At 49.0% G+C, this 17,500-nt stretch overlaps 1 protein-coding gene across 1 annotated transcript in view; it reads left to right on the top strand.

The window, feature by feature from the left end:
- LOC308175368 (DENN domain-containing protein 1B-like) overlaps nucleotides 1–17,500 on the top strand; it is a gene marked incomplete at both ends in the record, with an annotated part of 48,389 nt that overhangs the window by 16,757 nt on the left and 14,132 nt on the right. The window contains 2 exons of the mRNA XM_080551044.1: nucleotides 11,491–11,616; nucleotides 14,959–15,060. Coding sequence (XP_080407170.1) covers nucleotides 11,491–11,616; nucleotides 14,959–15,060 — 228 coding nt within the window. The remainder of the gene's footprint in view (nucleotides 1–11,490; nucleotides 11,617–14,958; nucleotides 15,061–17,500) is intronic.

Genomic DNA, 17,500 nt, shown 5'->3' with positions numbered 1-17,500 from the left:
GCAGGGAGGGAGAGAGGGAGGGAGAGAGGGAGGGGAGAGAGGGAGGGAGAGAGGGAAGAAGGGGGCCAATTAGGAGCCAGGCTCCTCAGCCACCTGCCAGGCCTCCGTCTCTCTAATTAAGGCAGCGGTGACACCGGTCACTGCAACAGGAAGCGGCGCTAGGCGGCGGGGTCACACACACGCCTGTCATCCCCGCGTTTGAACACACGGGGATGTGTTTGTTTTCCACGTCTCCGGGTGGGGGGGGGGGGGGGGGGGGGAGGGGGGAGGGGGGAGGGATATGGATAGGGGAGGCGAGGCGGCGAGGCCCTGCTGGGCTGGGCGCCAGCATCCAACCTCCTCCTCCTCCTACTGTTCTCCAGCTAGTTAGCCCGGCGTAGCATAGCCTAGCTCACTGTACCCTCCCCCCCCCCACCCACCCGCCGACCCACCCACCTACCTAACTACCTACCCACCTACCTACCTACCTACCTACCTACCTACCTAGGATACCTGGGGGCGGTTGCTGCTTCTCTCTTATGCTGCCTTCCTGCCTGCCTCTTTCTCTCTGACTTCCTGCCTGCCTGCCTGCCTGTCTGCCTGCCTGCCTGCCTCTTCCTCTCTGCCTCCCTCCCTCCCTCCCTCCCTCCCTGTCTGCCTGCCTGTCTGCCTCTTCCTCTCTGCCTCCCTCCCTCCCTCCCTCCTGCCTGTCTGCCTCTTCCTCTCTGCCTCCCTCCCTCCCTGTCTGCCTGCCTGCCTGCCTCTTTCTCTCTGCCTCCCTCCCTCCCTCCTTCCCTGTCTGCCTCTTCCTCTCTGCGTCCCTCCCTCCCTCCCTGTCTGCCTGCCTGCCTCTTTCTCTCTGCCTCCCTCCCTCCCTCCTTCCCTGTCTGCCTGCCTGCCTGCCTCTTTCTCTCTGCCTCCCTCCCTCCCTCCCTCCTTCCCTGTCTGCCTGCCTGCCTCTCTCTCTCTGCCTCCCTCCCTCCCTCCCTGTCTGCCTGCCTGCCTCCTTGCCTGCCTCTTTCTCTCTGCCTCCCTCCCTCCCTGTCTGCCTGCCTGCCTCCTTGCCTGCCTCTTTCTCTCTGCCTCCCTCCCTCCCTGTCTGCCTGCCTGCCTCCTTGCCTGCCTCTTTCTCTCTGCCTCCCTCCCTCCCTGTCTGCCTGCCTGCCTCCTTGCCTGCCTCTTTCTCTCTGCCTTCGTGCCTGCCTCTTTCTCTACCTGCCTTCCTCTTTCTCTACCTGCCTGCCTGCCTGCCTGCCTGCCTGCCTAGCTGCCTAGGGACTCCCCATCCTAAATTAAATCGCAAACTGAGTTTGTCATAAAAGGGAGCCAGGTCTTTTGAAACCGACGGAGGCAGAGAGAGAGAAACCTCCTTTGTCTTTGTCGTGTGATCAATTAAGTGGCGGCTCCGAGGCTCCGGCTTTGATCCTAGCGGCTCGCCATCTCTCCCCGACTAATGACAGAACACACTCTGCATATCACGTCAGATTACACCACCTGAAACGGGAATTGTCACCTAACCATAATATATTTATTGCGGCTAATGTGTTTTATTTCTGTGTGTCGTTTTCTCGCGTTCTCTCCCGCTGTTGTTCCCGGATCACAGGGGTGGTTGGATTAATAAGGGAGAGGAGAAGGTACTAATTGAGGGGGAATTTCTAGGTCCCTCGTCAGCGCGCTCGTTAGCCGGGAGGTACGTGCCACGCGGCATCTGATGTTTCTGTTTCCATACAAGGAGATTGTTTGACGCGTTGCTCAGTTTGACATTGTCGGGTTGGTAAATCTGAAATCTTAATTAACAGTGTTGTTCATCAGCCGCGAGGACTTGGCAGTCTCGACTGGCGCGGCGTGTTCTAGAGTTGTTATAAACACAGTTCATTTACCTGATATAACCGTATTTACAGGTAAGCACACAACTCTTGTTTTACTTCAGCTTTTTCTTTATCCGACGTAGGATTCAGGTCCTGAGGAGAGTCTGGGAGTTAGTCGCTCTCAGGAAAATCCAATTCCCCTCACCGTCTATAAAAAAACGGAATATAATAAAACGGAGCCAGGGGCGATTTTTTTTTTTGCGTTTCATGAAAGGATAAAAAAAAGGACTGATATTGATTTAAGAACCTTCTGAGATTCATCTAATTGCGGCTGCGGAGGCCGGGCGGCATGTGGACTCTATTACAGGCCAGGCTGACCACTGGCCCTGCTTCTAGAAGGGTCAGGGGCCACAGTTGTCCTGAATTAGCCAGCCCTCTTTCAGACAGGACCCCTATGCTGGCTCCGCCACTGCCCGCACCTTAATGGCCTTTTCCCCCCAATTTCACACATAATATTTTAGATTTATTGACTATTAGAAATGCTACCATGCCAGTAGCGGTTCCGTTCAGCAGAAAAGGGAAAGATTTACAAATGGAGAGAATAATTGGTAAAAGGCTGAAAGAGGATGTGGCAATCTTTTGAGAATTATTTTTGACATTTGTTTTTATTGGAAACATCAGATGCGACAAAGTTAAAGGTCCAGTGTTAATTGTGTTTTTGTTCTAAATTTGTCTCTGTACACGCACCGGGCATGTCGAGTTTTGACATTGGTTATAAATATTGTGTTCACATAAATCTTTTTTTCTTTTTTCTTTTTATAAAGTTGGACACTTTTGTCAGTTTGTCAGGAGTTTTGTGAAACAAGGTTGGGTTTATTAAGCCCTAGGCACGGCTTTCATTGTTCAATATTTACATGGTATAATATATGGCATCAGTCAAATGGTTTTACTCAAAGCATTAAACAATCTCAACAATATAACTTTAAATGTTTTCATTTTTTAAAATTCTGCTTATTTTCATCATGACTACTGAAATTAAATATATTAAATAATTAAATAATAAACAGGGATAAGGACTAATCTTATTCAGTTCTTTATTATAATGTTAATATAATGTTGTGTTTTAATACACTGACTGAGAGAATTCAGTGGTGTTAGTTTGATTTTCTTTTTATGTTGTTTAGATTATGTACAGTTAGATTTTTGGCTTGCATATTTATAGATTCTTAAAATCTGGAAAGTTTCCATAGTTCTGATACAAACGCTACTTAAACAAAGTCTCAGAAGGATATGTGTGTTTTATTAAAATCAATATGTTGACAAGCATAAAGAAAAGGAATGCTCAACATGAACAACTTTGCTTTTTTCTTCAAAGGATCAAGGTGCTTTCTTCATTTTTCAGAAAATGTTTGCCACAAACTCTCCCACACAGCGTTTGTTTGACTTGTACTGTTATAATTAGGTTGCGAATAGTTTGAATGTTTACCTCGCTAGTCATTAAAACTATCTAAGAATAGCCAATTAGGAATCCATTAATTCTGAAAATAAGCAATGTGCGACTGTATCCCGTTCCTTCCATTTGATCTTGCGGGTTAATATCAAACCTATGACTGAGGAGTTTTTTTCATGTATTATTCTGTCTGTGTTCCATATTCAAGGTTAAGACACAAATAACGTCTTTATTTTCAGAGGCACCCTTTTCACAGCGCAGCCTAATTCCCCTGCTCTTCGCTCTCTCTCGGCTGGCTGCTTTGTTGACACGGTTTACGTTACCTTCTCCCCTTCTCACATTTGATCATTTGGCTTCCCAATCAAGGGGGCACATTTACGTGGAGCACACCCACTTCTTGTATTTTAAGAAGTTGGAAGTTAACGAATGAAGGAGAGGAAGTGAGACTGTGTCTCTGGCGTCTCTCCTGAGATCACCTGGCACACGTAATCAAACACCCAGGCTTTAATTGGGAGTTCGGCTTCCGACGCTCAGAGAAAACAACAACAACAACAACATCATCGTCAGCAGTAGCAGCAAACACAACACAATCACACACACACACACACACACACACACACACACATGCGTGCATACACACACGTCACGCGTACACACACACTCACTCTCACACACACTCTCACACACACACACGCGCACGTGCACACACACACACACACTCACACACACACGCACACACACGCACACACACACACACACACACGCACACACGCACACACACACAGGTAACACGCTAACACAATCTCACACAATCGCTCACACCGGAAAGTACTCTCCTGTTCCTCTAACACTGACATTGAGTCCCCGAGACGCCGGAACGTTCATCACTGAAAGCACCAAGCTGACATTTAAATCAGGGAAAAAGTTTTGGTACTCGCACATTTCTGCTTGGTCCACAGCCAGCTTCAGCTGTGTTCAACTGAATTTAGGCGCTAACGATACCGTGTGAGGCCAGGTGTGTTTGATGCTAACAGGCTAACAGTATTACAACAATGAAAAAGCGCCAGTATAGTACAGTTCTCATGCTAGAGGGTACCTCCGCAGGGTGTCCGCGGTGTCTTGAAAAGTATTAAAAGTTGATAAATCAATTTTGGGAAAATCAAGACCCTTAATAAGTATTAAAAAGTCTTATCACGATTTTATGAGGTCTTGAATTTTGTAGATATTTTTCTGAATTAGACTCTGTCCAAAGAGTTTGAGTCCTAAAAACTTTTAGTAAAAGTTCGTGAATTTATTAGTTTTATTAAAAAACAAAAAGATGAACCGGAAATCGTGTTGTATGATAGTGGTCTAGTCTATTGCAAACTGAAACGGTTAAGTTAAAGGTGTCACTGATGTAAACGGTTACAGCTCGAAGTGGCGGTGAGGTCTGGAAAAATATTGACACGGTCTTTAAAAAGTCTTAGAAAGGCGTTGAAATTAACCTCAAGATTCCTGTATATACCCTGCTCCGTGAATGAGGTGTGGTGTGCTGGCTGTCTCCTTCCAGGTTAGCTGGACTCTGGAGCTCCTTATGCCTCAACTTTAGGCCTAGCGAGTTCAAGGTTAGCTTAGCTACTGTAGGCCTAGCGAGTTCAAGGTTAGCTTAGCTACTGTAGGACAATGAAAAAGTTCCAGTATAGTGGAGGTCAATGTTAGTGGCAGGATTTTTTGTTTTGTTTTGTCGATCCAATGAAGGAACATGTTTGGGGGAAGGGGGGGGGGGGCGGGTGTTAGTTTATTTATGTTTTATTTTTTTAGGCCTCAAATATGCGCCTAGGTGTGTCCACTCTTTCAAACGACCAAACTCTCTTAGCTACTTTTAACTCGTACTGCGAGTTCCAACCAGAGTCCCTAGCTTCCGTTCTGTCCACAGCGAGCCCTCCCGCTCCCTCTGCCCCGGGGGTCCGTCCGCGTTATTAGAAGTCCAAACAGACAGAGCTCCGGAGCCCACTGTGTCAGTTACTGAAGTAAAGAGATGACATTTAGATGTGTTTAATTATGGATGCAAAAACTCTCAGCGCTGCTCACACCCCGCCCGCCCGCCTGCTCCCAACCAGGTCAGCGTGACAGAGTAGCCCAACACCAGGGAGCAGCCAGACAGGCTCCTCCCACCCCTCCGCCAGGAGAGAACCTGCTAGTTAGGACACACACACACACACACACACACATGCATGCACGCACACACACGCGCACACTCGTGCACACACACACACACACACACACACAGAAACATGCACGTACACACACAGACGCACGCGCACACAAGCGCACAGATACACACACACACACACACACACATGCACGTACACACACACACACACACACACACACACACACAGAGACGCACATACACACACACACACAGAGACGCACATACACACACACACTCGCACACACACATACACACATGGTTTCTTCCCCTCTTTTGATGTGCCTATTGTGATGAAGTTACTGCCATGGAGATGGATCTGCATTTCTGGTCATGTGGTTGTCAGTAGCTTTGTTTGTTTCATTGGCACTTGGAAGGACATAATATCCATCTCTTACTACTGCACAGTGCAGTACAGTATAACACGTCAAGGTCTTACTTATCATATGGCATCCTGCGTTTGCATCTGGTCATCCTATTTCTAATGTTATAAGCAGGTTAGTTCGGCTCTGGGTTTTAGGCGGAAATTAGTGAATTGGGGCGTTCAGCTTCAGAGGTTAAAGTCTAGTCATGTTCTTATTCCGGTAGGTTCTTTCATTCCATATTAGAGGTTTGCTCTGACATTCATATGACCCTTTGTTTGCTTTCCATCTCGAAGAAAAAAACAGTTAATGAAATAAACATTATGGACATAAATATACATGTTCTAATTGTTCTTGACATTTATTTTTGTTGTGATCGTGTCGGATATATAGGAGAGATTGTAGTGTAAAATTCAGAACCCTGAGGTAAGAATTGAGGTAAATATTGAGCATTATGTGTCAGATATCATTTTTTGAATTAAAGTTTCAAGTGTGTGTGTGTGTGTGTGTGTGTGTGTGTGTGTGTGCGCGCGTGCGTGCGTGCGTATGTGCGTGTGTGCATATATGTGTACAATTTCGACTACAGCACATCAAAAGAAAGCGGGAGATTTTCATAACTATTTCTCTTTTCTTTGTAGTTCTTTAATTGCGTCCCCATGGCTTTCTTTCCCTGGACAGAATCTTTAACAAAAGTGTTTTTTTCCCTTTTTTTGCACGAAGAAAAAAAAAAAAACTTTCCACCACACATTTGTGTCAGGGTCATAATCTGGGAGTTTTATATGCATTAGTGCTAATTTTGTGGGGTTGACGGAAATGTATTTTTAGTCTGAAGCTTTAACACTCGCTGTCATCTTTTTATCTTCTAAGTTTTTCTTTTTGTATTTAAAACAAATGTTTTATGTGTGATGAAGATTCCCATCCTTGCCCGCTCTTTTTAACCTCCTGTCTCTGTTCCACACACACACACACACACACACACACACACACACACCACAGTCTAGATGTGTTGTTACTATAAGTAGCAATGAGGGGGGCGTAGCACACTAAGGCCTCAGCCACGTGACCGCAGGGTCCCCGGTTCAATTCCGGCTGTCGACATATCCTGCATGCCATCCCTCCTCTCTCTCTCTGTCACCTATCCTTCCTCTCAATCTTCACTATCCCAATAAAACAGAAATGCCCTAAAAACATACCAACATTTCTTTTTCTCAAAAAAGTTTTAGTGATATCCACAGTAACAGTAAGCTTTGCTGTTCCTTCTTTCTGCCAGTGGCAGAGTTGGCAGAGCCGCCCGGCGTGACCGTGGGATGTGAGGGATGTTAGGCTTCCCTGTCTCCATATTTGAAGGCTGCTGCCGTCAAACGTTTCCCAGACGGCTGTACCTCTCTCCTTATGGTGATGAAACTAAGCCTGCCGTGGGGTTTTTCTTCACTTCCTAGAATGCTATTAGGCCAGTCACCACTCAGGCAGAGACGGTACTGTGTCTCTCAGCCGTGTGAAAAGGCAGCGCTCCTGCACAAGTACGGCTGGGAAGTTAGAGGGAGCTTTCAAGCTTTTTGTGAGTTGCGTCGGTGAAAATATGGAGGTGTAAAACTACCTGAGACACACACATTGTTGAGGCTCTACTGTGTGTGTGTGTGTGTGTGTGTGTGTGTGTGTGTCTGTGTCTGTGTCTGTGTCTCTGTGTCCATATGTGTGTCTGTGTTCGTATGTGTGACAGTGTCCATATGTGTGTCTGTGTTTGTGTGTCCGTATGTGTGTGTGTCTGTGTGTGTGTGTTCGTATGTGTCTGCGTTCGTGCGTGCGTGTGTCTGTGTATGTGTTTGTATGTCTGCGTTCGTGTGTGTGTGTGTGTCTGTGAGTGTGTGTGTGTGTCTGTGTCTGTTTGTGTGTGTGTCTGTCTGTGTGTGTTCAGCTGGGATAGCATGGTCCACAGTAGAAGCACCTACAGTAGTATCATCAGTGTGTTTGTATGCGTGTCTGTGTTCATCTGTGTGTGTGTCTGTGTTCGTATGTGTGTCTGTCCATGTGTGTGTCTGTGTCTGTGTTCGTCTGTGTCTGTGTGTGTGTGTGTTCGCATGTGTGTCTGTGTCTGTGTGTCTGTGTCTGTCTGTGTTCGTATGTGTGTCTGTGTGTGTGTGTGTATGTGTTTGTATGTGTGTGTGTGTGTTCGTCTGTGTGTGTGTGTGTGTTCGTATGTGTGTGTGCGTGTGCCTTCATATGTGTGTTCGTATGTGTGTGTGTGTGTGTGTAGGTGGGCTAGCTCCTCCAGCAGTGTCTCCAGTATCAGCAGCATCATCAGCATCGTCCTTCAGCAGGCAGAGAGGGACCGTCGCTGCACCTGCTAATTATCCTCATCTCCAGCTGGAGAGTTAAATGGAGATCTGTTCCCCGTCTGACCCCTGACCCCGTGCTCTTTACGTGACGCACTTCAAACCCTGTTTGGGGGTCTGTGGGCCGGGGCTTAATGAGGCCCTGTGTCTGCCCTCTGTGGCGCTGCGCTCCTCGGACGCCCCGCTTTCATCCCCGACCGTCCTCCCTTGATGTAAATTGAAAAGATCACAGCTATGGGGAAAAGACCTATACTGGAAAAAGGGCCTCTCTCTGCATAGATTATGAATATCATAACTCAACAGTTTTTTTTTTCTTTCTTTCTTTCTTTTTTTTCCGTTGGTTCAGTTCCCCCCGCCCGCCCCCCCCCCCTCTCCCTCCTCCTCCCCCCCCCCCCTCCCTTCTCCTTGGTTCTCTCTACAATGCTATAGTTCTAATTGGACCCAATGGGGGAGTCTATGCCTTTGATCTGATCATCGCCAGTGTGACTTTACACTAAAAAATGTCACTGCCAAATAGGCTTATCACCTGTAGAGGCAAGCCCTCCTCCCAGGCCTGCTCGCATCTCGTTAGCTGCGCTCAATGTAGAGACGTTAATTAGCCTGACAGAGCCATTACCGCGGCCGCGTGCGCGACGAGGGGTGCACGCGCGCGCCTCAGTCAAAACCCAGTTATTAATCACGTGTTTCCTTTTTGAAAATAAAAAATTTTGGGTCTTTTTTTTTTAAAATGATGCTCAGATCGGTTTAGATGACGCTACAGTACGGAGTGTGGTTTTACCGCGATTAGCACGTGTTGTGTTTGTTTTGTCACGGAACGCAATTATTTCTGATCTTTTCAGCGTGAGAAATTAGACATATTTAGAAATGTCAAGATTTTATTTTTTTTTTTTTTGGGGGGGGATGTCGGAAGTTTACGAACCTGTCGCTGATGTTTCCTTTTTTCTTCTGAGGAACAGGAGGGATTTTTTTTCTTCCATTTTCTTTTTTTTTCATCCCTGCCTAAAAAAAAAAGTGTTTGCAAACATTCCCCCCTCTTAAACGCTGCTGTAGAGCGATCCGTGTGCGAGCAGGAGGCTCTGACAGTCTTTGGGGTATGCCTCGTACAGTTACACTGACATTGTGTTTTCTTTGATTCTCGGAGAGGCAGCCAAAAAAAAAAAGAGAAAGAAGACAAGTTTAATGATTTGCAGGAAAATCACTGAACACACACAAACATGAAATATTAATTTCCGAAAGAGCTTTACATAAACATAAAAGCGTTTAGCACAATGGGTGAAGATGGAGATGACACGTGTTAATTCAACAGTGATAAACTTTAGTGTTTGATGAGCGTTGGCGGTGGCAGCGTAGGAGGGGGGGGGGGGGGGGGGCGTGGTGGAGAGAGGGAGGAAGCCCGGGGGAGGAGGGGGGGGGGGAGGGGGATTCGGAGATCTTGGTTTTGTCTTTGTCCCAGTTCCACTGCCACTCTCTGCGCCTGTCCTCCGGATGAGCTGTGTTAGCATTCTGCTCCTCCGCCCAGGAGTTCCACTCTCACATCAGTCAGCAGACGGAGCTTCCCCCTCCGCTGGCCACAGAGGCTGGGCGGACTGGCGGCCTGCTGGCCTACTTACCGTGGTGCTGCTGAGCTGGTTATGGTTAGGCACATGGGGGGAAAGATGGCATGGATCAAACACAATTATATTTGGTCATTAAATTGAATTATAATCCGATGCATGTCTTGTGAAGTACTTAACAACCTAGACACCCCGCCACCCCCCCACCCCAAATCCACAGATACAAAGACAAACAGACAGACAGACACAGAGATACACACACACACACACACACACACACACACACAGGCAGGCAGGCAGACAGACAGGTAGACAGACAGACAGGCAGGCAGACAGGTGGACAGACAGACAGACAGACAGACAGGCAGGCAGCTAGACAGGCAGACAGACAGACCAGCCGACAGACATACAGACAGAAAGACAGACAGAAAGACAGACAGACAGACAGACACACAGACAGACACACAGACAGACAGGCAGGCAGGCAGACAAGCCGACAGGCAGACAAGCCGACAGACAGACAGACAGACAGTCAGACAGACAGACAAGCTGACAGCCAACCACCCAGGCAGACAGGCAGACAGACAGGCAGGAAGGCAGGCAGACAGACAGACAGACAGACAGACAAGCTGACAGCCAGCCAGACAGGCAGGCAGACAGACAGACAGACAGACACACACAGACACACACAGACACACACACACAGACAGACAGACAGACAGACAGACAAGCCGACAGACAGACAGACAGACAGACAGTCAGACAGGCAGGCAGGCAGGCAAACAGACAGACAGTCAAACAGACAGACAGACAGACAGTCAGACAAGCTGACAGCCAGGCAGACAGACAGACAGTCAAAGAGACAGGCAGACAGGCAGATAGACAGATACACACACAGACAGACAGACAGACAGGCAGGCAGACAGACAGCAGGTGAGGAGGGTCCCAGCGGAGGCCTCTGAAACAAGCAGCAACACGCTGCTCTGCTGTCCCGTACCACGCGGAGCACGGAGGCTCAGTGGAGGGAGAGAAAAAAAAAGAAAAAACGTAATTAAATAGTTTTGTATGTCAAGAGCTACCAGCCAGGGAGTGGAGGAGTGAAGAGAGGACAAGGAGAACGGTGTGAGTGTGTGAGGGAGGGAAGGAGAGAAAGGAAGGAAGGGAGGGGAGGGGAGCAAGAGGAGGCAAACCAGAAGGACGAGAATGGTGGCGAGAAAGAGGGGGGAGGAGAAGGAGAGAGAGAGAGAGAGAGAGAGTAGAAGTGAGGAGTTTTTCTCTCTTCCATCCGTCCCCCCCTCCTCCCCCCCCCCCATCCTCTCCTCAATTAGCGGAGCAGCAGGTGCTCGCGGCGGCACAACAGACAGGCTCGGAGGAAGGAGGGAAGCTTCCCTTTCTTTTCGCTTCTTTTTTTTGGGATGACCTGCAAATGTGACACTTCACACCCGGAATGGGTTTGCTGTTCCCCTCCACCAATTTCAGAGGTGTTAATTTAACTTTTACCCCTCTCTCTCTCTCCCCCACTCCTATCCCGCCCCGCCCCCCCCCTCCCCTCTCTCTCTTTGTCTCTCTGTCTGTTTGTCCATCTCTCTCTCTCTCTCTCTCTGTCTGTCTTTCTCTGTCTGTCTCTCTCTGTCACTCTCTCTCTCTCTCTCTCTCTGTCTCTCTCTCTATATATATATATCTGTCTCTCTCTCTGTCTCTCTGTCTGTCTGTCTGTCTCTCTCTCTCTCTGTGTCTCTCTATCTCTTTCTGTCTCTCTCTCTCTCTCTGTCTCTCTCTCTGTCTCTCTCTCTCTCTCCCCCCCCCCTCCCTAGGTGTCCTCTCTGAAGAGTAAGCTGAAGAAGCAGTCCACAGCGACAGGATGTGGGGTGGCGCGGGCCTTCTTGCGGTGTCAAGCAGCTCTGTTTGGATCCTACCGTGACGCCCTCCGATACAAACCTGTAAGGCTAACCTGTTACCCCTAAACTTAACCCTAACCCTAACCTGTTACCCCTAAACCTCACCCTAACCCTAACCTGTTACCCCTAAACTTAACCCTAACCCTAACCTGTTACCCCTAAACCCTAACCCTAACCTGTTACCCCTAAACTTAACCCTAACCCTAACCTGTTACCCCTAAACCCTAACCCTGACCTGTTACCCCTAAACTTCACCCTAACCCTAACCTGTTACCCCTAAACTTCACCCTAACCCTAACCTGTTACCCCTAAACTTCACCCTAACCCTAACCTGTTACCCCTAAACTTCACCCTAACCCTAACCTGTTACCCCTAAACTTCACCCTAACCCTAACCTGTTACCCCTAAACTTAACCCTAACCTGTTACCCCTAAACTTCACCCTAACCCTAACCTGTTACCCCTAAACCCTAACCCTAACCCTGACCTGTTACCCCTAAACTTAACCCTAACCCTAACCTGTTACCCCTGAACTTAACCCTAACCCTGACCTGTAAGGCTAACCTATTACCCCTAAACTTAACCCTAACCTGCATGGCTAACCTTAACCAGAACCCTTATCCTAACCTGCATGGCTAACCTTAACCGGAACCCTTATCCTAACCTGCATGGCTAACCTTATTACCCCACACCCCTCAGCCTACCCCTTACCCGTCAAGCCTGTATTGGGACATGGGTGTATCAAAGTGAATGGTGAAGTGTGTAGACCTTTGACCAGTATAAGAGCCCATGACAGTGTCCAGTTAGCCTGAGAGGAGCGGCCAGTCAGGTGGACCTGGGGCTGAGTGACAGTAAGCTGTTGTGTTTCCAGCAGGTGGGGGAAATGTCAGGAAGGCTGGAAGGAGTCAGGACATTCTCTTTGAAAATCCCTTTTTTCAGCCACCTCTCTCTCTCTCTGTCTAAACCCCTCAAATGTCTCTCTCTCTCCGGCTCTGCCTCTCCATTCCGACTTGGGGTTCAGAGTAGAACAAACCGTGTCCTGTTTGTCAGATAGCGAGAGCCTTCCTGAGCCTTTGTTCCGCGGGCTTTGAGAATAATTGGACTGTGTAGAGACTCCCGGAGTGAAGATCCATAATTGATGTTGTCTCTGTGTTGTCTGTAGAGTATGTCGGCAGTCGCACTCGCGCACGCACGCACGCACGCACGCACACAGAGTCAGAGGCCCAAAACCCTGATTTAGGGGGTCATCCTCATGATTTTGGGGGGGTATCATGCCATTTCCTGCAATACATGAACCTACCCAAGTCACTACAGGTCATAATCGTATTAACATATCGCACTGATGAATCACAATGCAGATATACACCTTAGCCTGAGAAAACGGAATCGAAATAGAAACGAAAGACTCGCACCCCCACCGGCCGTATAGACCGTACCATATGTTGACATTTGGAGCCCGTATCTGTAGACGGGGGCGGCGTCGGACCCTCGCTGAGCTGTAAATGAAACAGACGGTAGGGGAACGACGACTGAAACGGCTGACGACGATCACAGCTCTATCTAGGTCATCAATCTCAGCTCCCCACCTGAGGAAGCGGAGGAGACGTACGAGACAGTACGGTGTTTTAACACAGGTCTGGTGTCATCGTCATATATAGAATATATCAAGAAGAATAATGATCGTATACAGGAGCAGTCAAAAGTTTGGACACACTTTCTCGTTGTACTGTGTATGCCCTTTCGCTGACGCTTTACATCCCAAAAGCCACTTAGGTTGCGGTGAGGGGGATGCGTTTTTCAGTATGTCGATCTTTTCTGTTGGAAGTGGTTCCCCGACTGTTGGGTAGGTAGGGTGGGGCCCACCTGCCCGTAGCTGCTGTGCCCCTCTACCCCTTCAACACTAGAACAGCCGTGCCTATTGTACCTACTATTAGAGCCGCCTCGGGGCGGTCAAATGACAACAACCTTTACAAAGGAAAAGCGGCTGTTTACACACAACATCCACTAGTTGGCCGACTTGTAAATTAGCCCGCCTCCTACACAGAAAAACTGCAAAAATAGCTTTATACTAGCTTATCTTGAAAATGTAAGGGTACTTATATAAGACTGCAGACTCAACGGCAAGTCTGATACATCTGGACTTGCTTTTGGCTCAATGTACACAATGCACAATGTAACAGGGGGGGGGGGGGTTAGTGTTATTAGCCACACTAGCCACCAGAGAGACCCAGACTGTACCGGTGGGTCGCCAACCGTGGGTGGTTCACACGGACCGCGGTGCTCGGACCCTGACACACACGTGTTGCGTTCAACAGGGCAACCCCCGAACACAGTGTGAAGAACAGCGTCGAGAGTCAAGTCAAATGGAACGCTATCGGTCACGTACGTCACATTACAGCTGCTATGGTGCGGCAGTGGCTCAGGAGGTAGAGCCGGCGGCTAATTACCGCGAGGTCGGCAGTTCGGCGGTCCGGACCCCGGCTGGCCACGTGTCGAGGTGTCCTTCAGCAAGGCACTGAACCCCCGGTTGCTCCAGGGTCGCCGTCTATGGCCGAACCCCTTGCCTAGAGCATAAAATACCAAATGACAACGATCGACCGACAAGTTGATTGCATGGAAATAAAAACAGTTCTTTTATGAATATCGTCGAACGCTTCGGTACGTCGCTCCTCGCTCGACGACAGTCGACAAGCGATCAACAAAACAGTCATACGATATAATACAGTCCTAAGAAAAAGTAGACAATAGTAGCGAAATAAGAGCGCGGCGTAAGAAGCAGCGGTGGTACTGACTGAATAATAACAATAGTAAGTTATGCTAATGCTGTGAGAAGATGCGTGTGGGATGGCTGGAGGCTCCGCTGGGTGGGCTGGAGGTGTGCGTGGCGCGGTCCTCTGTCTGTAGCTCACAGGCTAGGAGACATGATGTAACACGCTGTAATGTGATGGGGGAGATTAAAGCACTTTTCTGGAGTTTGTTTGAGTTTGTTTCTGGGATGGCCTTCTCTGTTCCTCCCTCTGTTCCCTCCTTCCTTCCTTCCTTCCTTCCTTCCTTCCTTCCTTTCTTTTATTCTTTCTTTCTTTCTGCCTTTCTTTCTTTCTCCCTCCCTCCCTCCCTCTGTTCCTTTCTTTCTTTCTCTCTTCCTTCCTTACTCCCTTCTCTTCCTTCCCCTCCCTCTCTCCTTCCTTCCCCTCCCTCCTTCCTTTCTCAGATGAGTAGTGAACCAAATCACAAGTGTCTAGTTCTGACCTCCCTCCCTCCTTGCCTTCTTCCTGGTCAGGGGGGGCCAATCACATCTGACCTCCCTCCCTCCTTGCCTTCTTCCTGGTCAGGGGGAGCCAATCACGTTCTGATCTCCCTCTCTCCTTGTCTTCTTCCTGGTCAGGGGGAGCCAATCACGTTCTGCGAGGAGAGCTTCGTGGCCCATCGCTCCAGCACCATGAGGAGCTTCCTAGAGATGGCTGTCAACCTGCAGCTCTTCAAACAGGTACGGCTGTGCGTGTGCGTGTGCGTGTGCGTGTGCGTGTGTGTGTGTGTGCGGGTGCGGGTGCGGGTGAGCGTGCGTGTCTGTGCCTGTGTGTGTATGCGTGTGTGTTGTATGTGTGTGTGCCTGTGGGTGTGCGTGTGCCTGTGCCTGTGTGTGAACATGCGTGTGTGAACATGCTTGCGTGTGTATGCGTGCGCGCGTCTGCCTGTGCGTCTCGTCCGTCAACGTGTGGGTGAGCGAAAGAGAGCGAGAGAAAGAAAGACGAGAAATATCCCTCCTGCGATTGAGCAACCTCAACTATTAATAGAGCTACTTTGGAAGCCCACTCACTCTCTCTCTCTCTCTCTCTCTCTCTCTCTCTCTCTCTCTCTCTCTCTCTCTCTCTCTCTCTCTCGCTCGCTCGCCATAAAAACATCTGTGTTTTTTTTTTGGGTGGGGGGGGGGGTCATTTTTGGGTTTTACCCACGGCCGTTTTCGGAGCGTTCTCCGAGCCTGATAAGTGTGTGATTTATCCCTGCGAAGGGAGCACCGCGGCGCTCAATCAGCCTTTTGTTTCAGACACTCTGCCAGTCCATAACTTTCCCAGGCGGAGGAGATAGGGACGGCCGGTTCAAAGGCTCCCTCCTCCCCCCCCCCCCCCGCCCTGCTCTGCCCTGCTCTGCTCCCGTCTGGGCGGTAGCGTTGGGAAAGATGCCCTTATCTCCCCCTCCCCTCCTCTCCAGCAGAGGGAGGGAACGGGCCGGGGGTTTATCTCCCCCTCCCCCTCCTCCTCCTCCTCCTCCTCCTCCTCCTCCTCTTCCCCACCAGAGAGAGAGAGAGAGAGAGAGAAAGAAGAGAGAAAGGCCAGCAGTCTTTTCGCTCCACTCTGGCCATGACCCACATCCGCTCACAGGCAACACACTTACACACACAGGCAACACACTTACACACACAGACACACACACACACACACACACACACACACACACACACACACTCCCACACACTCACACAGACAGACACATTCTCTCACTTTGAAAAACACGCATATACACACTTTCACTCTCTCTCACTGAAACACACAGAGAAACTCTTTCTCACTTTCTCTTTGTCTGAAAACACACACACACACACACACACACACACAGACACAGTCCATCCTGACCGTCCCTATCCCTGAGTCCGTTCCGAACGGAACTGGGGGGGAAAGACTGTCAACGATAACCTGTTTACTATCACCCCACTCTGGCCCCCCTACACACACACACACACACACACACACACACACACTCACACACACACACACACACACACTCAGCTCTCATACAACCTCCCACCCGAGACAGTGTTAGAAGCCTGGCGCGGTGTGTTCCTGGATAGAGACAGGCGCAGTGAAGCCTCCTCCTCTCTAGGACTGGACCCAGTGCAACCACAGGCTTCACTAGAACATGGTTGGGGGGGGGGGGTGGCTGGCGCTCTCTCTGCCAATCTACTGGGTCAGCCACAGGAAAGTCGATCCACATCATCCCACCATCAACTAACCCCTAAACCCGTCGTAGAATCAATCACCATCGCTCGTTATCCACGCATCCCCGTCGAGGTGAATAAAAGCCGGGGGGGGGGGAAGGCAAGGCAAGTTTATTTGGATAGCACATTTCATACAACAGGGGCAATTCAAAGTGCTTTACATACAGCATAAAAAACACAAACAGAAAAAGACAGATAGTAAGAAAGAAAAAAGAAATGTCAATAATAGGTCACATGACACACAACAGGTCAGAAAGTGACGGCCTGTATTGAGGGCCAGACAGGGTTCCCACGGGTCCTTAAAATCCTTGAAAGTTTGTGAATTTGAGGGAGAAAAAAAAATCGGAAATAGACATGAGTCATTGAAAGTGCTTGAATTCCCCCCCCCCCTCTCTCTCTCAAAAAAAAGTCTCTGTATTGCTTAACTTTACACATATTTCACAATATATTGTTTTGCTGCGCTGTGGTAGAGAAGGCGAAAGACCATATAGTGTTGACACATTCAAGCCTCTCTTTTTAATTGTTGTCTGTGAGTGGATAGTTCCTATTATATAAATCCTCATCTAGATCTGTCTCAAACTATGCTGAGTTGGGTCCTTGAATTTGAGGGAATTGAGTCTTGAAAGTCTGTGAAAGGTGCTTGAATGTGATGTTTCAGAAGGTGTGGGAACCCTGGACAGAACAAGAAGTAACGCGGCTCCTACGCCTCTTTGTGTGGAGTTAAGTCCAGGGGAGAGTTTCCCCCAAAGCGTTGTCGTCCAGCTAACGTAGCTGCTTTATCTCTTCTGACACCCCAGGCCTTAGTCCTCTCTCTCCCAGAGTGTGTGATCCACAGAGCTTTTGGGGGGAAACTGACCCCAGTGCAGTCCTCTCTCTGTAGTCAGGGTGTGGAGGCTGCCAGCTGCAGGTCAGGGAGACAGTTAACCCCCATGTT

This window comes from Nansenia antarctica, assembly GCF_963989245.1.
Source record: "Nansenia antarctica genome assembly, contig: SCAFFOLD_389, whole genome shotgun sequence".
In the NCBI taxonomy this organism is placed as follows: domain Eukaryota; kingdom Metazoa; phylum Chordata; class Actinopteri; order Argentiniformes; family Microstomatidae; genus Nansenia; species Nansenia antarctica.
This window is presented reverse-complemented; position numbering and strand designations above follow the sequence as displayed.